Source organism: Alternaria dauci, chromosome 3 (genome assembly GCF_042100115.1).
Source record: "Alternaria dauci strain A2016 chromosome 3, whole genome shotgun sequence".
Classification (NCBI taxonomy): domain Eukaryota; kingdom Fungi; phylum Ascomycota; class Dothideomycetes; order Pleosporales; family Pleosporaceae; genus Alternaria; species Alternaria dauci.
Genome location: NC_091274.1, coordinates 441,607 through 466,556, shown reverse-complemented (window position 1 = coordinate 466,556; position 24,950 = coordinate 441,607). Strand labels below are relative to the sequence as shown.

The window sequence follows — 24,950 nt, the reverse complement described above, 5'->3', positions numbered from 1 at the left end:
TTAACGATTGATAGGGCAAACTCGAGCGATGCTCCATACAGACATTGAGAGGCGTTCATCGGGCGAGCATGAAAGAATCTTCCTCGTTCTCCTCCCGCCGTCTCCCACCCTTCGCTTCAGTCTTACTTTCCTACTGACTTGAAATTCTCGAGCAAGATACTCGTAGCATCCAAACATGTGAAGAAAGAAAACAGCAATATGTATGACATGAGAGCAGAATGTAGGACACGAGAGCAGAGCTGAGCAAGTCAAAAAGCAGGAGAAAGAGGAAAATTGCACACACACGAAAGTTCCCAGAAATCGCCATACATCGAACGAAGGAATAACCAAACAAACCGTCATAGACAATTCGATCAAGCGTCCAACAAAACCTTCTCGGCTACGCGGCTCACAGAAACTTTGCGTTGCATCTCCGAAGCAAGCGATCGTTGCCGACCTCATGACGCCCTCAATCACGGATAACGCTCTCACACTTACCAAGAACACCAAGCTGAGTGACACTCGCCGCCTCAAGCACACCACAGCGGGCGGTGGTCAGATCGGGTCACCTCACGGTCACTATCTATCTGCAATCCTGGTTTTCGGGATGCCGGTCGCACAAACGCAACTTTTCGCTTTTACCCGGATAACGCAAGTTACGTTACTCAGCGCGATGGTGTAGCAGCGCGTCGTAGGAACACATAATCGACAAAGTTGGATGTACTGGGGTTCGCGTGCTGACTGCGCTGCGAGTCCGACATACGGATGTTGCGTACGTGAGACGGCCCGTCGTCCTAGTCGTGTATTTTGTATGGGTGGCCACTCGGAACTCTAAGGATGTTTCTTATCAGCTCAACAGTTGTGGTCAGTATGCTAGTGGCATCGCAACATGCCTGAAAAGCTACGTGCAGTCGTGGTGACCGCTTCATGTCATCAAAAAATGTTAGCTCGACTAGTAATCTGGCCTTGGTAGGCGGTGGTGTGAGGAATAATGAGTAATGGTAACGCAAGGAAAAGGCCGTACTTGGGTCATCCCCCATGTTCAAGTCGAGAACCGACGTCCTGGCACACTACTGCACACATGGGAGGCGTACGAATGCAGTAGCTCTGCCGTAAGTCTGCAACCTGCAACCTGCAACCAGTACTTCCATGGCTGACAAGGCGGGGCAACAAGGAAAGTTGCCGACGCCGTGACTGAGAAGTGAGCTACCAGCTGCAGTAACGCATGCAGCCGCAGAACGATTGGAGGTGCCACTTCCATCCGAGTGCCAAAGGGAGTAGCATCCGCAACTAGAGTTTTGGCGTTGCTTGATGGCTGCAGGCGGCGCATTATCCTGGCGTTACTTGAGGCGTGTCGACGGCGCATTATTTTTGGGCGTCGGGGGAATAACACAGCGTATCGATAGCGGCACCAAGCAGTCATCCGCAAGTGCATGCTTGCATCGTGCTTGTGGAACAGAATCGTTTGTCTAAGAAGAGCTGATGTCACCCTACTCTCTTAGCGGAACTCTGTTTTTCTAAACAATATTTGATATAAAGCTGCGGAAAGTTTCTCCTTTGTACAGCATGCCCTGGACCTGCCTATTAGTGCTGACTGCACACGCGAATACGTGAGCGGCGTAGAGCAAAAGAACTGGTGTTCGGCGAGCCTGCAGTCAGCCTCGGATGCTGGCATATTGGAGGGCAGCGAGATGACGCACAAGGCCTGTGGTAGCGAGCTTCAAGATGGACGCACAACAGCACCGGAGGAGCGGAACGATATGCGAAAAAGGTACACAATTCCGGATCGACGGCGGAAATTTCTTTGGTGCGACAACTCATTGAGTCGCAAAAAAAGTCGTGGGGCTGGCCCGCGAATGGCTCAAGGAACACGATCGGGGGGAAGATAGCGGCCTCGGCCTGTGTAGCCCAAACCGTAGTGATTTGGGCGCCAGCGCAAAGGAGATCATCAGGGACTGCGTAATGGGCTGCGTGGGTGTGAAGTCATGCTTGCTGATCGTTTTGCAGTTGGCGTCCGAGGAGCTCTGGGTCAGGTCCGAGATGAAGCAGGTTTGCGCGAGAGTGATCTCGCAATAACGCAGAACAACGTGTTGCCTGCTTGGAGAATTAAACGTAGTTCCAACGTTGCACTGTAAGGACCGAATAAAGCTTCGGTGAAACGCTACGAAATGCGATGCTCGCAAGCTGGATTCCCCTATGCAAAAGGGCTCCACCAGCTAATGGATGCGTATGCCCCAGCCAGTACCTGTCAACACGACAGCTAGTGCGACGGTGCGCATGGAACTCTCCTTTGCAGCAGCGCAAAGTTCGTGCAGCGCACAGTTGGCCTGATGGTCGGCATCAATCCGCTGGTACATCGGCGAAGCGGCTTGCGGGCACCCTTCCAGTAGTCAGGTGTAGCTCCACAGGACAGTAGAAATTCCACGTGTGGGCAGGGTTGTCTTGGTACGCGATGATCCTTTCGAGGTGACAACCCTTGCTTCGCTTCTCATCGCTGGGACACTGGCACGCAGATTACAGTAGCGCGCTGAAAGAGGAAGTGCCAAAAGCCGTTCCTGGACCCACTTTCCCAGCTCCCCGCAAGCTCTAGCTCATGATCACAATTTCGACAAAGTTTTCTGTGGAGAAATCCGTCAAACAGTTGTCAAATTACAAGGCGGTCGTGGGTGACAGCGATGGTGCTAGTAAAAAGTCGGTGGCTGATACTAACGTCATGAGCAAGATAACCTGAAGGAGTTCAGACCCTGTAAGTTGTGACGACGCTTTCAGTGGTAATCTCGATGGCAGAGTGTGTGATGGATAATGGCTGGCGATAAAGTTGGAGGGGAGCATGGACTGAAGATCGCAAACGCTGTTTCAGTCCTCAATGCTCTTGCACTGACGGACCTGTGGAAGGCGTCGGTAGCAGGCGGCCAAAGAAAACGACGTCCCTTCTGTACCATCGGATGAGGGCACTCGTGTCTACACCGGTGTACAGCTAAGCATGCGCAAACAGCACACTGGACCAGCAGGCGGTGTCGCGTGGCATTCGGCATGTCTCTGCGTGAGGCTAGTGGACCAGGACGGGATGCCCTTGTAGCGCGTCTCAGCCTGATTGTGAAGCACGCATACCCCTGTCGATACGCTGGCAGGGCGAATCAGGATCGGTGCTGGTTGCGAATTATATTATTGGACTGGCATAACGGCTGCATTCTGGCAAATGTGTTTTACGGTGAGTGACGGGCTGTAATACGGAGCAATCCAAATGGAGCAAAAAGGCGATGTCATAGTTGCTTCCGTGTCAGAAACGATTCGTCATGGAGACGGCTGGCCTCCGAAGCTGAGCAGGAAATTGTGTCAGTGAGGTGAGGCTTGAGGCAAAGACAAGTCATTTTTGGCCAGAAGGAAGCGATTGTGCGTGAAACCTTGCTGGGTCATGATCCTGGGAGGTCGAACGCATGCAGCAGCATCCGTGTGCTTGGAGGCGCGGAAGGCTTGCAGCGATCCGCGAATGCGACGTGTCTGAAGAACGACCGGCGGCCAAATTTACTAATCGTGAGGAGTGGGCAATTTGTGTCAGCGTCGGTGAGCGTGTCTGCGATGATCAGGGACAGGCTGGAATGCTGCAATGGTTGCGACTCAGGTGTATATGCACGACGGCCTTCCAGAGGCTTTCCAGAACAAACAGCAGGCGAGATTTTCAAGCCGCCGCCGGGCCCACTCACCGCCAGCCGGACAACGCTCTCATTACGGCAGACTGGCGATGTTGCTTTGGCGACATGGTGCGCGTAATTCAGGTGGCGGGTTAGGGACAGGAAGTTGTTTGCACGCCGCCGCAGCTATGATGAGGGTGTCGTGCGGCGAGGGCAGCTCCTTCCGCATCGCCGCGGACGCGAGGGTTGAGGGAGGGAGGAGCGACCCGTCCAGTGGGCAGTCATGATGCCCACGTGGCGCGAGCCAAAACCGATTGCCAGATGTACCGTCACAAGCAACGACGAGTAAGCAAATGCGACAGCTACACGGCGCGGTTCATGATACTGCAAAAGCAAGCCGCTATGAACAGGTTGCTGTCAAACATCAGCCGCCACCTCTACAATAAAAAAAACTCCACTGTGATCCCGACGACCAGTAACCCGGTTGGCTGGGAGCGCACGAAGACGACAGGGCTGCAAGAGAGGTGATTCAGCATAGGCAGTGGACCGGCCGGGGAAGCACATCCGGAACGTCTGTGTGGCGTCTCTGAACCTTCTCTTCTTGCTTCTGGCGTAGTCCAACAAACGCGACGCGGCACGCACGAGTCGACGCCGCCGGTCAAAGCAGCGAGAGACGGGAGCGCTGACACTGTCTCATCTCAGCCGCCTTGTCTGGAAGCGCGCGGTGAGGGTGAGGGTGACGGTAGCAGCGATAGGGCAGCAACAGAGAGCGAGCGAGCGAGCAAGAGGACGCGGGCGGGTGAGATGGGACGATGCGGCTTCGTGTTAGCTAGCTAGCTAGCTAGCATGCATGCATGGTACGGCGACAAAAAAGAGAGTTGCCAATATGGTCCGTCTGACGGAAGCACTTTGACAGCGTCTCACCCTTTGCCTCTGGGATCCCAGCGAAGCCGTTGATGTGGCTACTGTGCGGCTAGCGCAAGAAGCCAAGGGCCTGCAGGTACGCTTTCTAGCGCGGCACTATCCAAGGGGGATAACCGGCTTGGTGGTAACAGTGCGCAGATCACCCTGGCTCCTGACGATGGCAAGGGAGCTACCTTGAAACAGGCCGAAAGACCCGTCGCTCCCGATGCGCAATGTAGTCAGGGCTTTTGCTCTGAAAAGCACTGTCGCTCATTTCATTTGTCTCGCCGAAAGGCCAAGGCCACCTTTGGCAAGTCAGTAACAGGCCCCCTTATTCTAGCTGCGAATATAGAAGCTTCAGGGCTGCCCTTCGTTTAATAATTCCTGCCATCATCATCTCTCACTCCTTCAAACTATCCACACTCATTCCTCTCTCCTCCCCGCTCCCCAGTCACTGCTAGGTCAGTCCACGGGTACACGACACTATCTAATAAAGCTCGCCCTCCGCCTCGCCGACTTTCGACTCTCTTGTTCTCGTCCTCTATCCAACTCGCACAGGCCAGGTGTTCAGCCGGCCTCTTACATGCTCCAGAGCTCAATCGGTACGTTGTGCATTCAGCGCAGTCTATATTTGACTTGTTTGTGCGACCTTGTTCTAACTTATAACCTAGACCACACACTCATCAACAACATGATCTTCAGAGAGTCAGAATCCAACAACATGGGACGCGGTGCCTACGACACCACTGGCACACCCAAGCCTCCTCCACCACCGCCCAAATAAGTTGCCCGCCAACTTTTACCGCGCTTGCCTCGCCATTGCCCTTTTTTTTCATTCTCATGAGAATGCGCAATGCATCGCCTTATTCGTGGCAAGCGGGTTCTTCGGTTGGGACTAGAGGGATTGCATCCCGCACCTTGTAAGTCGCAGCCAACTCACCCTGCATGTACACGTCCACTAACAACGCATCAGACCAACTCCACATGACTGTTTCATCGCAACCGCTACAGGCGCAACACACTCGGTTTACGGCGCATCTTCTTCCACGGAGCCATCTTGGGATTACCGCCTTTTAATCATCAGCGACCATTTCGATTCTTCAGCGTCCTAATACCCCTGCGACTTCGGGCATCCACCGGCGTTATCAAGCGACTCTCGCACAGCCCCGCTCACCTCCTTGTGTCACACGTTCAGCGACATTCCCTTACGGCAAAAAGTTCTCTTTTTTTTTCTTTTTTAATTCGGCGTTTACTATAGACTCGGTCGGGCCCAGGCATAGATACCAAAAAGGACCTTTTACTTTCTTTCATTCCTTCGGACAGCGTATCAGGGTAGATTTTCGTGCCGGCCCTCACCGGCATCAACGGCACGATCTGTATTGTACTATAGCGCGTTGGAGTGGTCGGGTTGGCGACCACGACTCAACGATTTTGTTTTCTGTAGACGGCTCCTCATGAACGGTATGCATGGGCCGCTCTCCCCCATAGCTTTTGGATATTAGACTGAGCGCCTGGGCCTTTGCACTTGTGTCTCGCGACTCAACTGGCTGCAGTTTAGACTAATTCAACATCTACTCTTACAAATCTTCTGTATCATGACCTCATGGCCTTTGCATCGTGATGCGTCTCATCCACTCCAGTGGTACCTCTGTGTTACGCGTGGCGCTGCGGATCTCCGGACACGGGTATATCGATAGCCATCCGCACTGGCAGCGATCCGCCCCCATGCCGTATCGAGCAGCGACCCTTGCTTGTGCTACATGGTGGGTGTTTTTGCCAGACGTGATGCGGGCGCTTTGGATGGGTAGCTGGTGCGAGGCTTGGCGGCAGAGTGGAGCCCTGACATAGCACTGCACCCCACGAATACGGCGCGCCGAATTGTACCTCGCCATAGCTCCACCACCACCACCACCACGTCTGCCACCTCTTTGCAGCCAATACATCACACGTAGCCGGATCCAACCACCACTACCACCACCATGGCAAACATCAACTGGCGCACAATCAACATTGACGCCTTGGATCCCGACAGCCCCGCCAACTTCGACCTCAGCTCCCTCGCGCCTGCCGTGCAGCCAGTGTCGACGGCCGATGTCCAGAACAACGCCCAACAATTACGGCAACTGCTGCGCGGGGGTGACAATGAAGGGGCCCTGCTGGGAGCGCTCGAGAACCCACCATATGGCGCAGACGACAAGGGAAAGGTACGTAGCGCCCCAGCAGAGCTCTGGAATAGCTCGCGAGACACGGGTGACCTACGCCTCTTTTTCCACTGGGAGCTTCATGTGTACACGGCTACGGCCACCATGACTTCCGCATCTCTGGACTTGGGGCTACCGACGACCAGGTCGGCAACATGACACAGCTCAGAAGCACGCTGACAAGCTCCGCTACTCCAGGAAGCCCACCTTGCGGCCGTCATCGAGATCCTACAATCCATCCGCGCGTCGGACATGTCACCAATGCTGAGCCGGATATACGGTGCACCAGGCGGAACTGAGGCATTGGACGTCCTGATGAAGTACATGTGCGTCCAGCCTCTCCTCTTTGGGTCTTCTGCCACCCTCGTTGGGCTCACCGCCGAACTTGTCCACAGTCGCACATTCTCGACCCCAGACTAACAAAAGGTATTTACAGCTACAAAGGCATGGCCCATGCTACACCCGCCAGTACCAAACGCGACATCACCCCTCAACCGACCGGTTTCTCCCAAGTCCATACCCGTGGCGGCGGCGAAGGTGGCGGCCAAGCAATGAGCGTGCTCCTCAGCTGGCATGAGAAGGTACGACGATCCCACGCTCTTTCCTCATCGCTCGTGATTTGGAAGGCTCCACCTTCCGAGCGGCATCCCACCCTTTGCCGCACAAAGCACCTGCTACCTATCGCTCTCTTTCCGTTGCTAACATACCATCAGCTCGTGGAGATAGCGGGCCCAGGCTCCATCTCTAGGGTCATGAGCGACCGCCGTACGGTTTGAATGGTCAAACGGTCAGTGTAGTCCGCAACAATCATCACAGAGGGCGTTTTTCTCGAACTATAACTCATGCCTGGACTGGCTGGCTGGCTGGCTGGCTGAACGCTAGCTTCCATCACTTCCGATAGCGTTCAGTCCATACCGAGGCGCAGCAGTAGAGAGCCCAAGGCCCAACGGCAAAAGCAGAACCCGAACAAATCACCACATTGCGCATTCCCTTCCCGTCCTCCACTACCTTGCTCACATTCCCAACCCAACCCTCAACATTCTCACAGGCATAATCCCATGGCGGAATGCGGAACAATATTGAACGCGCAGCCGTCGTACAGTCCTCTCGCACTCGCAACTTTTTGCCCGTGACGCCGCCATCCATGTCCTTGCAGGCTTGCACAAGTACGCGCACTGACGTTCATCCTTCTACCGGCCTTGCAGAACCCTTCTTCAGCCCTACTTATACAAACAGCCCACAACAAATCCTCATTTCGCGGACACGGGAAATACGTAACGCTAGTCCAGCTAACTTTGATTAAAGCGGCAACTGACTTATCGACGCGGCATAGCTTCCACGCGACGCTCCTAGTGACACGCTAATGTTCCAGATCGGGAAAGTCCTTGGGTCATGCCACACTAGGTCGTTTATGGATGGCCGTTGGGTGATGAAACGCGGGTTCCAAGGTTACGGTGCTGATCGCAATGGATTGCGAGTGTGACTTGTTCGCGACAATGAAGGTCCGTTGTTTCGATTTTCCCACCTGTAAAGTTCAAAGACCAAAAGTTTGTCCATCTTCATCGATTGCACACGCGCACAAGCTTCATCATTAATCAAGAAACCACATGTTTCGCGTCGCCGTACCCTGGTTTGGTGGGCTGTAGGGCGGAAATTTGGCTCCAAGACGGACTGGGACTGGTTTGTTTGATGTGCAAACGTGTTTCTGGAAGCATGTTCAGTGCTTATGCGTAGGGCTACGACGCCGCGCTATACTACCTAGCTCATCTTCTTCGCCTTCAGCTCATACGGTACATAACTGCTTGCGCTGCGGAACGTCATTCCTTCCCAAGAAGACTTCACCCCCCACCGATTCCACGGGACGGGTCAGCTTACACAGAGAGTATGACTGGCAACGAGCTTCCTTCGGCGAGCATGGCATGGATTACCTCGGCCGGTCCTTGATCGGCATATTACCGGCATGACGATCAGGAAGCGATGACATGTCCGTCTCGCGTCTCCGTCTCGTCTCAGGTAATCGGCCATGCAACGTTTTGGCAACGCTTCAAGCATCATCGGAGTTGGGCATCCATCCTCGTCGTCGGAGCTGTCGTCGTCGCACCTTGGCAGGGCTTGCACGTGGGAGACACGAGACAGAGACGTGCATGCACGGGGGTTGTTGCGTGGGGCGCATGTCATATTGCTGCGGACCTTTACTGTACCTGGGTATGACATGCAGATGCGTGCATGGCCGTTGCTTGTTTGGGACGGTGCTGGGGGGGAGAGAGAGCGAGGGCGGTGACATGTCGACGCGGGTTTCAAGTTGCGAGTCGGTCCCGTCGACGCCATGTTGGAGCGGATCCGCTTGCTGTATGAGAGGGTTGGCGTCCCGTTGCAGTTGCTGTAGTTGGATTTCTTGAGGCTTAGGTGCTGACGACGTCGTTGCCGCGGTCCCCTTTCGTGGTCTCGGCACCGGGGTCTTCTGTTCTTGTCGATAAGCTCTAGGCGGTAAGATTGTTGTACTCTTACTGTGAGATTTTAAGGGTTATCGGATGAGATATAGGCAATGCTGTGCATGGTACGTTACTCGGGTTTCGGTGTAATCAGAGTTGACGGCGTTGGTCTAGGCACGTGTGGAGAAGAGTGTTGTTGAGAAAAGGGAAACTCTTGCGGTATCTCTCTCTCTCTTACCCCAGATCATCGTATGGGCCAGCTGTTCCTATCCGTCTTGATGAAATGGTACCGTGCACACAGATAGCGATTCATCACGTTCTCCCTCTAATCTACAAGTGTTTCGCGACACGGACGTTTGCATCTCTCCAGCTTGCATGTGCTTTTGTAACCCTCATTGCTGTCTCTACATCAATCATATGCCACGGTACTTGCGAAGACGGCGATCAACACAGTCTAGAACGAATCTCTTCTTCTTGTTAGATCCATCTTTCTCATCCCGCTTCAGGTCTCATCTATCCGATGCTTCTGCGTCATCGTGGCTTGATAGGTCACAGAGCATCATTTCTTTTTCTAATCCCGAATCCTGTCTTTACCAGTTATTTTCGTCATGTGGCTTAAATGAAATCACAACAGGGTCTTTGTCGTCCCCATTGCTTCTTTGTTCCTTTTCGTATCTTTTCTTATCTATGCGAGATTCGGGCGTTCATCGTGGCTTGAAGCTCGCGTCATCGTGGCTTGAACTCATACAGGGTCTTCTTCCTTTTGCTTTGCTTTTTATTCGTAAAGGGGGTGTGGGTATGGTGGATACAGTGGGCGGTGTGGATATGGGAAAGCGAAGCTGTTTCGTCCTCGTGGGTGTGCACTGTTCCGCCGTTCCGGAAAAAAAGAAAGGTGGGGAGGTGTGGTGGAGTTGTGGTAGAGTTGTCGGATGGGGTGTGTGGAGGAGAGGGACCTAGTTGATAAGACTTTGGGTACTCTCTTGTTTTTGGTGTTCAACTAATGTAGTTATGTGGTAGTGGGACGCACACATGTGAAGTGAGTTGTTACTAGGTAAGGCAAGACGACATAAAGCAATTGACTAATTCAGGGTACCCAGGTGATGATACCATACTTGGGCATATCTTTCAAACAAATCTCAAGACCTGTGTGCAGATGCAGATTACAAAGTCGTCTTGGATGTTACCTGTTTCTGTTCGCTACCCACTGTTGTGCTCGGGTCTACAAACTCCATAGCTAAGTCAATGTCCCTATCGTTGTGGTGTGTCTTGTCTTTTCAGTAAATGTCTATATCCACATGAACGTTCTCTACTCGAGATTCCGGTTGGACGCCATCGACAACTGCGGTGAGAATTCAATTGGATGTGCGTCTTGGAACGCATTTGCCACTCGTACTGCATTGCAGGTTTTCTCCTAACGTGTTAAGACGAAATTGTCACCCGTGGATAGGAACAAAGTGTCAGTAGGAAATTATGATGTATAAGATGGACCGATGAACCGCGTATGAGTACTCAGGGCACAGCTGCATCATGTGATAAGATGTTTCTTTCCATCCTTGATGTATTCCTGGTTATACCTATACCATCCTCTGTATTGTCATCATGGTGGTTGATTAGGTATTGCTATCGTCGGCTAAAAGCGCAATTACCGCCAGTGTCGAAATACTGATTTTGTTATATTATTATCGGTATCTCTGTCATCGCCGATGTCGTTGTTGTCGCCAGTTTTGACAGTGTCGCCGGTGCCAACACAATACACACAGAATAGCAAAGGCATGACATGGTTTCAGTTTTAGGTTTGCAACAAGAGACCTGCAAGTGATGAGGACATCGAGCAAGTGCACAGCGTAACACAGGCTCTCCATCCTGCATGTTGATATTTTGACAGGGAATTTCGGTGTAAGTGGCATATAGGTCTCAACAGCGGTCCACGCTCTTACAAATCCAAAACAAATGAACATATATGACAGTGATAGGGAAAACGAATAGGAAATACATATCAAGGGTATCGCAGCCTTCTACAAGACACCAGCGCCATGCAGATTCAAGCCAGACAGCCACCCAGCACCATATACTACATCAAGGCCCGTAACAGCCATTTCATACCAACGTCCAAAACGCAGTCCCAACCGCTCAGTCGTCCTTCTTATCATCACCGTCATCGCCATCGTCATCATCCGTCTTCCCCGGTACACTCTCCATCTCGACCTCCCCTTGCACATTGCCCTTGGTATCCCTCGTGGTGATCCTGTACTTCCCACCCTCCCAAAGATCTTTGAACGTAAGCTCCTTGGTCCTGCCCAAGCTCTCAATAGAACCAATACGCTCCAGCGTTGCGTCCAAGAACTTCTCGAACCCGGGTTCAGAGCAAATTTCGTTGAAAGCGCGTTGCATGGGTACAGAGTCTGCGCGAACAACGGCGTGGGAGTCGATGGAGAAGATGGATAGGTCGTGGTGTTGACGGATAAAGTCGGAGCGTGTCATGATGAAGCGGGCGCTGTGGAGGGGAAAGGAAGGGAGGATGTGGCCAGTCGCTGGGTCATAGTTTGCCTCCATTTCGTGATACTTTTTGTAAAGGGCATTGGCAAGAACCATTGCTGTGGACTGTTTTGGGTCAGCCAGTTGACAAAGAGTAAGAGAATTTGTGTATACATACCGCATATTTCTGCTGGTCCATGACATCGTCGTCCATCTCCTCGCCTAGGATTGCGCAGTTGTTCAGGAACCAGATTTTCTCCATTTCGCAGATGGAGTTGCATTTGTCAATCATGTTTTCTGACTTCGCTACTCGGTTCAGGAATGTCAAACGGCCCCCGACTTTGTCGTATACTTCTTCCAAAACAGATTCGTTCACCTTCTCGCCATAGTACTTCATGCGGTAGTTCTTTAGAGCTTGCATGGCGCGGTCCTTGGTCAAGTCCTTGATCTGATGGACTTCCATGCGAGTCGCGTACTGCTTGAGTCTTTCAAACACCCAGTACTTGTCCGAGTTGATGATGACAGTTGCGAGGTTGGCGGCTGCCCATTGCTCCGCGCGTTGTTGAATGAGCTCGAGAAGGTCCCTGCCATCTTCGTTGTCTCGGATGAGATGTGCAGAATTGATGATAAGGATGAGCGGTCTCCCAATTCTTGCACGGCGTCTCAAAGCCACCTTTTCCAGTTTGTTGAACGCTCGCTCAATGTCCAGGATGGCACCAGCGTCGCGAGGTCCACGGATAGAGAACAGCGACCCGATGTTGTCTTCATGGTACTCGAAATCGAGACATCGGCCAAGTCGGACACGGAAGACTTCCAAGTCTGCGTGTGCCTCCATCATCGAACATCCTTCACCGTTGATCTTATCCATGGCGTCGATGAGCATAGATGTCTTGCCCGTGCCCTTTTCGCCGAGGAGCAGGTGGTAGCGGCCTTTTGTCTCACCCCAGACGATTTTGTCAATCTTCTCTTGCTCATCACGTGGGATCCAGCGATCATAGTCCTTGTCATCACCATCCATGTCTTTGGTGACTTGTAGTCGTGTGGGTTCACCCGTCTTCGGCATCTCTTTCCCAGTTGCTGCAAGCTCTAATACAGGATCCCCCTCCCGAAAAGCGTTCTCCATCTTTTCAAGAACATTCCATTTGTAATACTTAGTATAGGCGAGGCCGACACACCCTAGAATGAAAATACTGGCTCCAGTAGTGGCGGCAGCTTCGAACATTTTCCAACCGGTGCTCTTCCAAGCTGCCTTTTTCGCCTCGCGCTTCTGGTCTTCGGCCTCTTCTTCTTCTTCGGCCTGCTCAACGGCATCGTCAATTGGGTTTGGCGTGTCATTACCAGGAGTTGGAGGACCAGATTGGCCACTTAGAGCGCGCGCCACCGAGGGCTGCAACAACCTTGTTCTTCGTAGTACCGGGCCAGCCTGCTGGGACCGGTACGCGAGCGGCTGTCTTGCCAACGCCGCATGAGAGCGCGCAAGGTGTCGTAGCATTAACATTATTGACGTTGGCGCGTTACGTCGGGTGTCGCGTGCTTTTACACGTGTCAAACGCAGGCGCCTGCCAGGGGTGCAATGGAGTAGGAAATGAAGGAGAGATAAATGAGAGACGGAGACAAGTGAAAGAGGAGACAATTGAGATGGACGGGATGAGATAGGAGGAGAGGGACGCCAAAGGGGGCATCGTGGCCTTGTTACGCTGGTGTTGCGATAATTTGGCGCAGGGGCCACGTGCGAGTGCCAAGTGCGGGCAGGAGCGCGACGGCATGGTGGAGTTGCACACAGCCATATCGATAACCACCTGGCGATGACATGGGCGACGGATCTCAGAGGTGGCGAGTGAGCATGTAAGACATGGTAATGTCAGAATTGCGACTTGCTCACCCCCCGGGCAGCATGGGGGCCGTCTGTCCGACGACATGTGTGGCCTCGGAAGTGGAGAGCGAGCTTAGCGGACCATCCCGGCGCCTTCAAGAAAAATATTCTGGAGATGTGACCGGCGCAGTCCCCTCTCTCCCATTCACTCCACGCATGTCATTGTACATTAATGCGCCTCTCTTGTACATTACCTTCCTTGACTAGACCGATTTCCTCTTTCCGTAGTCGCTCTTTCCTGGGGTTGTAGGATTTCTCGATATATCTGACGCCCGCCATCATGGCCGCTAGTACCAATGACGCTTCCAAGTCTGGTGAGCTTCCCGCGCCCGCACACGACACCAACCTTGATGGAAATTTTTCCCAGGGCGCAGTAGAAACTCGTGCAGCCTACAGAAACAGTATGGCTAACAGCATTGACTTGACAGAAGTCGAGAAGACTCCCAGCAAGGACGTAACTACAGATGGACCAGCTGAGGGCACAGAGGAAGATGGCGCTGGCCAAATGCCAGACAGTATGTCAATCAACGACGCAAGCATCGCAATTGACAGACTAACCATGTCCAGACATCTTCCAGGTCACCATCAAGCTCCCACATGAGCCGTTCGAGATGCCTATAACGGTGTGTTTGTGTGCAAAAAAGAAAATATAGTCAACGAAAACTCATTTCCGCCAGATCTCGACGGCCGAGCAGGTGCAAGACCTCCGTCAGAACATCATCGAGACGCCGCACACCTTCCAGTACTCGTGCTTCCACCTTGAGCACGACGGTCAGCGAATCAACGATTACGTCGAACTCTCTGAAGTCAAGGGACTGAAGGCCGACTCGGTACTCACTCTGGTCGAGGACCCATACACGGAGAAGGAGGCGCGGTTACATGTCGTCCGCGTACGGGAGCTCATCGGCGCTGCTGGTGACCGCACCGATGCGCTGCACGGCATCATGGCCGGACTGTCACTGCACGACACTGTGGGACACGAGCAGGCCTCGAAGCCAAAGGCAGACGGCCCGGAGCAGTCTCCATTGGCCGACTACGACTTCAAGGCAGCGGGCGCTATCAAGAACCTGCTGCCTCCCCCTGAAGAGGCCGCGCCCAAGACGATCAAATCCATCGCCGTATCGCCTTGGAACCCCCCGCCATACCACCTCCGCTCCAAGGGCCACTTGCTGTACCTGGTAGTCACCACCAACGAGAACGAGCAACACCACATCACAGCCCACGTCTCTGGTTTCTACGCCAACAAGTCGTCGAATGCCAGTTTCGACCCCTTCCCACGACAGCCACCAAAGGACAAGCAGGCACACTCGCTTCTCACTCTACTTGAGGAGCTATCGCCATCTTTCCGCTCTTCGTTCCAGGAGCTGCTCGAGCACAATGCGAAGAAGGAGTTGCTTACCATCTTCCAGCTCTCCAACGCCATCCCCGCTAACCCCTGGCTGGTGCCCGCACCCACCTCGTCCCTCACCCCACATCACCCAGATCTTGCGCGGACACAGGAGAGCTACCTGATCTCGGGTGTTGAGAACACTGAGACTCTTCGTGACTGGAATGAAGAGTTCCAGTCGACGAGGGAGATGCCAAAGGAGGCTGTCCACGACCGCGTCTTCCGCGAGCGCCTTACTTCGAAGCTTTTCGCCGACTACAACGATGCTGCAACCCGTGGTGCCATGTTGGTAGCACGGGGCGAGATTGCGCCCCTCAACCCTACCGAGGCCAAGGACGCGCAAATCTTCGTGTACAACAACATCTTCTACTCGTTTGGTGCTGATGGCGTTGGCACATTCGGCGCTGAGGGCGGCGACGAAGCTGCACGCGTAGCAGTCGGCAAGGACGTCTTCGGTGTCCGCGCTGTCAACAACCTCGACATCCCGAACCTCTTCACCTCTGGAACCGTCGTTGTAGACTACCAAGGAAAGCGTATTGTCGGCCAGAGCATAGTTCCCGGAATCTTCAAGCAGCGCGACCCTGGAGAGCACCAGATTGATTACGGTGCGGTAGAGGGCAAGGAGATTGTCGCCGATGACAAGTCGTTTGTCCCGCTGTTCGAGCAGCTTTCCAAGGCGCTGCGCGTCAAGAAGCATCCTGTCTGGGACAAGGACAATGTCCGCCACGAGCTTGAGGGAAGTGTTGAGACTAAGGGTCTGATTGGTACAGACGGTAGGCGGTACGCTTTGGACCTCTACCGCCTCACACCTCTCGACGTCGCCTGGATAGAGGCGCACTGGACTGAGCCCAGTAAGGAGGGCGAGCCGAAGCCATCGGACAAGGACTACCCCCACCGCATGACAACGCTCCGTCCTGAGCTTGTAGAGTCCTACGGCAGACTCAAGCTTCGCGAGTATGTCAAGAACGAGATGGCCAAGAAGTCGACAAAGAAGGAAGAGGCTGCTACAAAGGAGGCCAAGGCCGAAGAGAGCTCATCAGAGGAGGAATCTTCGGAAGAGGAGTCTTCGGAAGAGGAATCATCCTCGGAAGAGGAAGACTCTGATGAGGAGGAGGGCGAGAAGAAAGAGGAGAAGGCACCCAAGGCCAAGAAGCTCACAAAGGCGGAGAAGAAGGCTGCAGAGAAGGCTGCCAAGGTCGCAAAGAAGGATTCTGAGAAGAAGCCTGACGCCGAGGACCCAGAGCAGGAGCGTGTTGACATTTCCGGTTTCTCGTTTGCGCTCAACCCTGACGTCTTCTCTGGCCAGAACCCGCAATCTGAGGAGGACAAGAAGGAGTGGGAGAAGGATGAGGCCGAGGTCCGCGCTGCTTGCGAGCACCTCACATCAGAGGTCATTCCCCGCATGATTCAGGAACTCAAGGATGGCGAAGTTGGCTTCCCAATGGACGGCCAGTCTTTGAGCAACCTCCTGCACAAGCGGGGTGTGAACATCCGTTACCTCGGAAAGCTCGCCGAACTGGCTGACCAGGAAGACCCGAGACTCCAGGCTCTGAAGCGTCTGATTGTCCAGGAGATGATTGCACGTGGTTTCAAGCACTTTGCCAACTCTAAGCTGCGCAACGTGTCTGCGCCTTTTGCAGCACCCACCGCTGCTCACCTGCTCAACTGCTTGCTCGGAGCTGACGTTAGCGCGAAGCCTGTAGCTGAGTGCGACAACGATCTTAAGAAGATGTACCCCGAGGACGACTTCAGCTTCGAGAAGCTCACACCCGAGACTCTAAAGAAGGAGGTCCTTGCTCAGGTTGCTCTGCGCTACCGCTACAACCTGGGAGATTCGTGGATCGAGCCAGGCAAAGAGCTTCAAATGCTCCGTGAGGTCTCACTCAAGCTGGGTCTTCAGTTGGAGTCTAAGCCGTACGCCTTCACCAAGGCGGCATTTGAGGCAAGCATCCCGGCTGAGAAGCCCGCTGCGCCACAAACAAATGGCCACTCTACATCGAGCAAGAAGAAGAGGAACAAGTCTACATCCACCCCACCAGCGCGCACAGTCAGCCCCACTGTCGCCCTTGCTCCACAAACCTTCCATGCGGACGATATCCTGAACATCGTACCTGTCATCAAGGAAGCTTCGCCTAAGAGCTTGTTGGCCGAGGAGGCACTAGAGGCTGGTCGCATGTCGATTGCCCAAGACCAGAAGGAGCTTGGCCAGGAACTACTTCTGGAATCTCTTCAGCTCCACGAACAGATCTACGGTGTTCTGCACCCTGAGGTAGCCAAGGCCTATCACACCTTGTCTAACCTGCTCTACAGCCTCGACGACAAGGGCTCGGCCCTTGAGCTTGCACACAAGGCTATCATCGTGTCTGAGCGCACTCTTGGTGTTGACCACGCTGACACTGTGCTTGCCTACCTCAACGTTGGTCTGTTCGAGCATGGTTCGGGCAACACCACAGCTGCGCTGATCTATGTGCGTCACGCGCTTGAGCTATGGAAGATCATTTACGGACCTGACCACCCCGACTCCATCACCACTCTCAACAATGCCGCCGTCATGCTGCAGGCCGCAAAGATGTACCACGAGTCCCGTCTCTGGTTCGAGGCATCGCTTGCCGTCTGTGAGGAGGTTTGCGGCAAGAACTCAATCAACACAGCTACCCTGCTGTTCCAGACCGCCCAAGCTCTGGCACTTGACAAGGACATGCGCGGTGGTGTCAACCGCATGCGCGAGTCCTACAACATCTTCAAGGATGTTCTCGGTGCAGAAGACCGCAACACCAAGGAAGCTGAGAGCTGGCTTGAACAGCTCACTCACAGCGCTGTCTCTCAAGCCAAGCAGCTCAACGACCTCGCCAAGACCCGCATCCGCCGCATGCAGCTTCCCGGCCGTAACCCCCTTCGACCGGCTGCTGCGACCCCTTCTGCTAGTGACGCCGCTGTCGCTGTGGGTGGCCAGCGCGCTGGAAGTGGAAGGGTTGACCAGCGCAAGATTGAGGATCTTCTCAAATACATTGAGGGAGACTCGCAGAAGGCGCCGAGCAAGAAGAAGCAGACGAACCCTAGGAAGAGGTAGATTGCGCGTCGTTTCTGATCCATGTTACGAATGAGTCGCTACGCAAAGAGTCATGCTGTAGCCTGCGCGAACGATGTGTATCATACTTGAGCTGTTCGCGCGACATGCTTCGGCAGCTCTCACGAACCTGCTACGCTTTTCCTCTTTGGGTTTTTGGCATGGTATGCATCTTTGGAGTTTTTGGGATGGACGGCGGTGAGATGGAATGTCTTCACGACATACCGACGACAAAAAGTTCTTCCCTGCTATACTATAAGATAGATTAGGGCTGCTGGGTAAGGACAAAAGTTATGTCGGATGTATATGGACTGGTAAATAAGGGGGATGGGGGGATATGGACGATGAATGACTAGATGTTTGTACTGAATACCAATGCAAGAATATCTCCTCTTTAAAGATGATGTCATTGTTGTACAGTGGATGGTTTGCAAACGAGTTGAGACCTTGAGGCTACCTACACAGCCATAGCGTGGCGACCTCGAGGCTACCAAAACCCCACAGAGAAGGTCCACTCGAGGGCGCACTGCTGCGACGTAGATTGCAGATCTCGGCATCTCCATCCGAAGCAAGCTCTAAATAACGACGCTCCCGAAGCTGGTACTTACGGAGATTTGCTCCATCGAAACAACATAAGCTTCAAAACAACCTCTGTTATTAAAGACGATAGGAACAAAACGATGTCTCAATATTTCGGTGGTGTGCGAGCACTTTCCGGTGGCCTCGCCGACCAAGAACAGCTCCGTCGAAACGCAATACGAAAGTTGGGGGCAGAGGGTAAGATTGAGAAGGGATGTTTGCAGAGAGAGAGCGTGTCGATAGATCACGATGGGGAGGCTGCAAAGAGGAAAGAGGTGGCTATGATCGAAGAGACAGGGAAAGAATGTCAGGGTGGTAAGGATGCCGGTGGACGGACTACTACTACGGTTTATGAGGCACCACCGACATATCAAGCCAAGGACGAGGGCTCTACTGGAGATGGGGAGGCATCGATGGGGATGAAAGTTGCTGTGCGGAGGCTGTTTAGGAAATGAGTGGTATGGAGATGTGGACGGAATGCGAACGATGGATGGAGAGAGGTGCTCAATACTTAATACCCAGTATAGATGGCTGCAAGGTCATCGCCAATTCGTCTCTGGTGTTTAGCATGGTATGGTGAACTCGATGCGAAGAGGTATTTTTGTACATACGTATCCCTCGGTCCATCACCAGACCGCAGAAGCTCCACTCGAGCTTTACAAGGTTCCCTCTCGGCACATCGCCGTCCGAACCAAGCTCCAAATGCATAACCCCTCCGAAGCTATACAAAGCTCCCCCGCCAAACGCAATACCGAGGATTTTCTTTCTTACAACCGCAATACATACAGGAGCTGCATCGACCCAACTAGCCTACTCACTCGCATACAACCACTTTCCTGACTTAGAGTATATTTACTTGGAAGGCAAGTGGAGACAAGATGGCATCAAACCAAGGACCCCGACGTATCGGACAATGGCTATATCTCCGACCAGAATGTATCGACGAGTACAAGAAGTGTCATGCCGCTGTTTGGCCCGAGGTGTTGGAACAGATCAAGGATAGTAATATCAGAGATTGTATGTCGCATCTCTTCTACTCATGTACCCTGCTTCAAAAGGACTGACACTCGGTAGACTCTATATTCCTCTCTCTCTCGCCCCGGCCCACACTCTTCGCGTCGTTCAAATACGTCGGCAACGCGTTTGACGAAGACATGGCACGCATGGCGGCCAACAAGAAGATCCAGGAGTGGTGGGCCATGACGGATGGAATGCAAGAGTCGCCTGTTGAGGGTGCGCAGGGCAGCGCAAAGGGACCGGGATGGTGGGGACAGACGGAGGAGGTGTTTTATGTGGAGTAGAAAGATGGGGGACGAGGAATGAGGACGAAAAAAGTGAAATAATTGGTATCAAAATAAGCTACCGGACATTGCGTCGCCTCTCGACACACCCATGTGTCTTGTGTCCACAAGAAACCAAATAATCTCTCGGCTTCTCATCCCCACGCCTTATATGCTGTGACATTCATGACGAAATGTGCCACGCAATCTACGCTTCCCACACTAACATACGTCGTGGCTACCTCGATGCCACGCCACACCTTCCCTCGGTCTGTCTGCGCAACCCTTACAAGGGCTCATAGTCGGCACTGGTATCTCCAACCCATCCATACCACAACGCAACCACGGTATTCGCCGCAACCCACACGCCCGCATATCCGACCGCACCAATAACATCGGTACCAATGAGCGTCATACACCGTTGGACGGTACCCGCAAACAAGAAGGCGTTCAGAATAAGCGTCTGCTGGATCAGGGTCCTGGTCCTCTTGCTGAAGTTGAAGAAGTTGTGTTCAAGCGTCTTGGGTAGGGTCGCGGTTGCAGGGTCGAACTCGTCAGCCGGTGTCTGAGTGCCGGAGCGCTGGGCGGCGAACGAAGGGTTGAGCAAGAAGGCCTTGGCTGCAACGCCTACAGCGACAGTCTTGACGAGGATGGACACGGGCGTCTCGAGATGTGCGACTTCCAGGGTGGGAATGTCAAAGTATTGGACGAGGAAGGTGTTGAGGAGACCGCTCTTCAGGCCGCCCCAGAGAATGGTGACGTAGACGCCTGCTGCGAGCATCGAGGAAGAGACCTGGACTTGGACGCTGTTGAGGAGGAAGCGGTTGCGCAGGGGCTCGTTGCTCCTGTGCACGATGGAGCGTGGGCGGAGGAGGAACGTGGGTACGGCAAAGGAGAGGACTTCGATGCAAATGTTGGCTGCGGCGGTCAGAGCCGAGATGTCGTAGAAAGTAGTCAGGAGGTAAGTAAAGGGCGCGTAGGTAAGGACGGTGAGGGCCGAGACATCGTAGACTGGATGCTGTTAGCCATGCCGCCTTTGTTACCGTGAGAATTCGGCGCCTTACAGTCGTAGTTGAAGTACCACGTCATCCACACCGTCAGGAAGCGCATGGCAATGCGCGCGACGGGCGAGTAAAACGACGTGACATCGTCCTCGTGGGGCACTTTGCTCACGGCGCCCAGCTCGGGGCGCAGGAAATTGGCGGTAAACTCCCAGAGCAGCATGTTGATGCCCATGTTCAGGCTGATGAGAATGGGCACGCGCAGCGCCGTGGGGAGACGCGACCGTACGGGCGCGCGTGTCGCATTGGGGACGACATCTGGCGCTTGGCGCTCGATGACTGCCGTGGGTGCCATTTGTCGCGTGGTTGTCGCGTGGTCGTCGCGTTGTAAGTGTGGGTGGGAAGAAAAGGAAACGTGGGGAGTGGATGAGTGCGCGCAAGGCTGAGATCGGTCGCGCCTCGGTGGGGAGAATGAATGGATGGGTGGTGGCAGGAAGCTTTGCGGCGAGCTAGTGGACAACTTTGTTTTGGAATGACGCAGCTGGCGAAAACAGCGAACAAGTGCCCGTGCGCACTCGACGACTCAGCCAAGACTTGTTCCATTTACTCTGGGAGCGATGGCATGGGTGAGTGCATATTTTCTATGGATTCCAGGACGTGTGAATCGATTTGGAACATCTAGCTTTCGCTCTTCTCAGCATAGGGCGCGAACATTATGCACGACATGGCATCTTCGTGGTTGTGAAGTGAATCGTCATCAATCCTTCATTAAACAGTTGCAGTGATATTTACAGTCGTACAGGCCATCTACTAGAAAACTACCCGTACTCTAGACGAGATACCTAAAGTCTCCCATCTTCCTCTTGCCCTCCTCGACGCTGATGCCCTCGACAGCAGCAGTCTGCTCAGCAACATCTCCGTGCACAACCCAGGCGTCAAGCCCGTCATCCAACCGCTTGTTCAGCCTCACCAAGATAATCTTGAAGATGAGGCAACCAGCAATCGTGACACCAAACATGGCAGTAACAACTCCGTAGCTGTTCCTGTAGCCATTGTCCGACATGTTCCACACATACGATCCAGCGATATTTCCCACTTGCGAGAAGGCGTTGATCATGGCAATGGCAACGGCACGCTTGGCGGGTGGGCGCGGGAACGACGAAGAGATCCAGGAGTAGAAGACGATGAACCCGGCGTAGGATGACGCCTGGAGGAATAAAGCAACGTAGCGACCAGCCGTGTTCGATGTAGCCATGGAGATGACGAAGCCAACGATTCCAAGTAGAATCGGACCAACAATGTGCCAGAAACGTTCCTGCTGGCGATCGGCGTGCCATGCGTTGATGAGAGACACAATGCAAGCAAACGCCCACGGAGGTGCAGACATGAGCAGGGTGGTGATGTATCCAAAGCCAAGAGTCCTTGTGAGTGTTGGGAAGAAGGCGTTGAACGACAATCCAACGACGTATGCAGTGAATGTCAACATCATGACATAGATCTTGACATCCTTGACAGCCATGAAGAGACCAGCGAAAGCTGATTGCTCGGCTGAATCCTCATCCGCTTCGCCTACATCCTCGGTCATGCGCAGCACAGCAACCGCACGCTCTTCCTCGGTGAAACCCTTGGAGTTGTGCGGAAGATCAGGCAGAATCCAGATCGCACTGATGGCAATCGCCATGGTTGCCGCACCCTCAATCCAGTACAGCCACCTCCACGCTCGGTGCCCAAGGACACCTTCCATGTTTCCGAGTACAGCGGCTCCGACCAAGGAAGAGAAGGCGTTCGAGATCAAGTTTCCGCAGAAAAGGATGGCGTTACGGAGGGTGAGCTCGCGGCGCGTGTACCACTTTGAGAGAATGAGGAGCGCTCCGGGCAGGAAGGCGGCTTCGACGAAACCGATGAAGAAACGGATGGCTACCATGCCGGCGAAGTTGTTGACGTTACCCGAGAGTGTAGAGATCATGCCCCAGATCAACATTACGACGGCAATGTAGAGGGAAGGCCTTGGGATCCTGTTGATGATCATGTTCGATGGCACCTGCATCAGAATGTATCCGACGTAGAGAATACTCAGACATGTCGAGTACTGTGTCGGGCTGAGGTTGAGATCCTCCTCAAGACCACCGAGACGTGCTGCGGCAATGTTGTTTCGGTCAAGGTCTGGATGAGCAGAAACGTTAGCGAACAGTGTCTTTCATATTGGATGCGATCAACCCACAGTTCATAATGTAGATCAAGACAAAAAGCGAACACCGTGCATCCAACTTCCGCTTCAACTTCTTCTCAACTTCCTGCCTCCTCTCCGGGCTCATGTTGGCAGCAAGACCACCAGGCTTCGTGTGGTGCTCCGACACCTGGGCTGCATCTTGAGCAGAGATCTTGTCATCTGCGGGATATTGCGTCGACGCCATCTTCGCGATCCTCTTGTCTTGTTCTGCGATGGACGAGATGCGAGAAACCTCGATAGACGTTTCCTTGCACTCTGGGGTCCCCTCTTAATATACCAAACACGTCGGAGATACCGACTTCCACTATCCGTTCGCCATTACGGGGGCCTCCAGATTATTTACCACCCTACCCCACTATCTTGGCCTGCGTCGAACCAAAACACCGTTACATGGTGTGCACGCACATCCCAACGAGAACGTGCATATACGTGCCCCAGTCATTCCATCAAAATTTTCTAGCACAACCAGTATGGTGGTATGGGGTGTGTCAAGCGCACGATTCAGGTCAGGTGTGGGTAGGAAGCGGCGATTGTTGGCCTTTGGCGTCCTTGCCCGCATATGTGCTCTTCCCCGCATTAGTCGTAGTGCGCCATTGGACTACTAAATCTTGTTCCTAATAGTCCTGGTCGATTCAACTCGGATTACGAGCTGGCCAAGCACCTTGGCCCGGGGTTTTGGCGATACTTGACATGCCCAAGATGTTGTCCAAGGAAACACTTGACTTATGTCGCGCGGGATGGGCTTGCTTCTGTGGGCCTGGTTCCTGTTAACGCCTGGGGATGGGCGCCCGGTAGTCGAAGCCGGCTTCTGTACACTAGCATCATCAGACACCGAGCGAGCCGATTGTCGCGAGCAGTATCCGACGACGGCGCTTGCGCGATAATGCTTCCCCAAGCGGAATGCCGATGCCACCCCCCAACACACGGGACGGCGACGGGTTCTGCACAGCGGAGTTTGAGCCGCAAGTCTGACGTCGCTGTCGCATGCGAATATCGAGTGCAATCCTCCTGGAAACAGCCCATTTGCGTCGCACCTGAGTCGCTGGCGTGTGAACCAGGCAAGTTCATTCGCTACCCACGTTTATCGTGCCCCAGACCATCCCTCCTCCATTCCCCATAGCGGAGACGTCAATCCTCCAAGTCGCGCTTTTTCTCCGCTCACATGAGCCGCACGTTCACCGCCCTGGTCTAGCCAGCATCTGTCGACAAAGTTGGAGTAGCTACATCTGGAGATACCACCGATGCACGTGAGTCGTCCGCGGTCAGCCAAGGCAGTTGCCTCCGCGGCACAACTTCGGATCGGAGCTTGATCTGGGTCGGTTTTTGGAGTCGCGGTAACCATGCTGCAAGAGGGTGGTGTGACGGATTAATTACTGACAGCTTTTGGCTTCTGTGGTTTTGGAGCAGCGGTCGAGGTTCTTTCTATGAATTAAGGGTAATTGGAGTTCGGGGTTGTCGTGTGAGGACGTGCTGGTTGAAGAAAAGGAAAGAGCACGAATATTTGGATGCTGACATTCTGGCACAGCAACACATAGAAAGTCTAAACTCGGTTTTTCGCCTAGCTGGTTATCGTTCGAGACCTTAGCACCAAGCCCATGATGGAGTAGGATGCTACACGCCTAAGAATCTGTCGCGTGAAGACACGCCGACCAAGGCGGAGACACAGCATGACATTGCCAATCTTTGCTTTTAGATACCGCGACACGCCCCGAATTTAACTCGCATTTTCGCCATTCAGAGATGTTTCTCGTTCTTCTATCGTCGGCAACAAGGCAGGCCAAGCGGTGTCTTGTACGCAGACTTGTCGCGTGAGTACGCGCTAACCGAAAGAGTAAAAGAGTATGGCGAGATCGACCTTTGGATTCCAGAACGACGACTCATAACAGTTTTCCAGCCTGCTTCGCCAGCTCA

At 53.6% G+C, this 24,950-nt stretch overlaps 6 protein-coding genes across 6 annotated transcripts; 3 read left to right on the top strand and 3 right to left on the bottom strand.

Annotated features, from left to right (window-relative positions):
- Positions 1 to 6,493: 6,493 nt before the first annotated feature.
- Positions 6,494 to 7,491, top strand: ACET3X_003807 (uncharacterized protein; the record flags this gene model as incomplete). The annotated part of the gene is made up of 4 exons (XM_069449943.1): positions 6,494 to 6,718; positions 6,914 to 7,041; positions 7,152 to 7,296; positions 7,429 to 7,491. 4 exons carry the CDS (start codon positions 6,494 to 6,496, stop codon positions 7,489 to 7,491), a joined length of 561 nt encoding a protein of 186 aa, XP_069307785.1.
- A 3,473-nt stretch (positions 7,492 to 10,964) lies between these two features.
- ACET3X_003806 (uncharacterized protein) lies at positions 10,965 to 13,486 on the bottom strand. The gene is made up of 2 exons (XM_069449942.1): positions 11,801 to 13,486; positions 10,965 to 11,748 (listed from the first exon to the last, which is right to left on the bottom strand). The coding sequence occupies exons 1-2, from the start codon at positions 13,118 to 13,120 to the stop codon at positions 11,278 to 11,280; spliced, it is 1,791 nt and encodes a 596-aa protein (XP_069307784.1). The 5' UTR covers positions 13,121 to 13,486; the 3' UTR covers positions 10,965 to 11,277.
- A 137-nt stretch (positions 13,487 to 13,623) lies between these two features.
- On the top strand, positions 13,624 to 18,342 carry ACET3X_003805 (uncharacterized protein). The gene is made up of 4 exons (XM_069449941.1): positions 13,624 to 13,809; positions 13,924 to 14,010; positions 14,063 to 14,118; positions 14,173 to 18,342. The coding sequence occupies exons 1-4, from the start codon at positions 13,776 to 13,778 to the stop codon at positions 17,950 to 17,952; spliced, it is 3,957 nt and encodes a 1,318-aa protein (XP_069307783.1). The 5' UTR covers positions 13,624 to 13,775; the 3' UTR covers positions 17,953 to 18,342.
- Positions 18,343 to 19,406: 1,064 nt separating this feature from the next.
- On the top strand, positions 19,407 to 19,829 carry ACET3X_003804 (uncharacterized protein; the record flags this gene model as incomplete). The annotated part of the gene is made up of 2 exons (XM_069449940.1): positions 19,407 to 19,545; positions 19,603 to 19,829. 2 exons carry the CDS (start codon positions 19,407 to 19,409, stop codon positions 19,827 to 19,829), a joined length of 366 nt encoding a protein of 121 aa, XP_069307782.1.
- Positions 19,830 to 20,094: 265 nt separating this feature from the next.
- ACET3X_003803 (uncharacterized protein) lies at positions 20,095 to 21,280 on the bottom strand (the record flags this gene model as incomplete). Its single annotated transcript, XM_069449938.1, has 2 exons — positions 20,873 to 21,280; positions 20,095 to 20,819 (listed from the first exon to the last, which is right to left on the bottom strand). Exons 1-2 carry the CDS (start codon positions 21,162 to 21,164, stop codon positions 20,095 to 20,097), a joined length of 1,017 nt encoding a protein of 338 aa, XP_069307781.1. The 5' UTR covers positions 21,165 to 21,280.
- Positions 21,281 to 21,638: 358 nt separating this feature from the next.
- ACET3X_003802 (uncharacterized protein) lies at positions 21,639 to 23,265 on the bottom strand (the record flags this gene model as incomplete). The annotated part of the gene is made up of 2 exons (XM_069449937.1): positions 23,031 to 23,265; positions 21,639 to 22,972 (listed from the first exon to the last, which is right to left on the bottom strand). Exons 1-2 carry the CDS (start codon positions 23,221 to 23,223, stop codon positions 21,639 to 21,641), a joined length of 1,527 nt encoding a protein of 508 aa, XP_069307780.1. The 5' UTR covers positions 23,224 to 23,265.
- Positions 23,266 to 24,950: the final 1,685 nt, after the last annotated feature.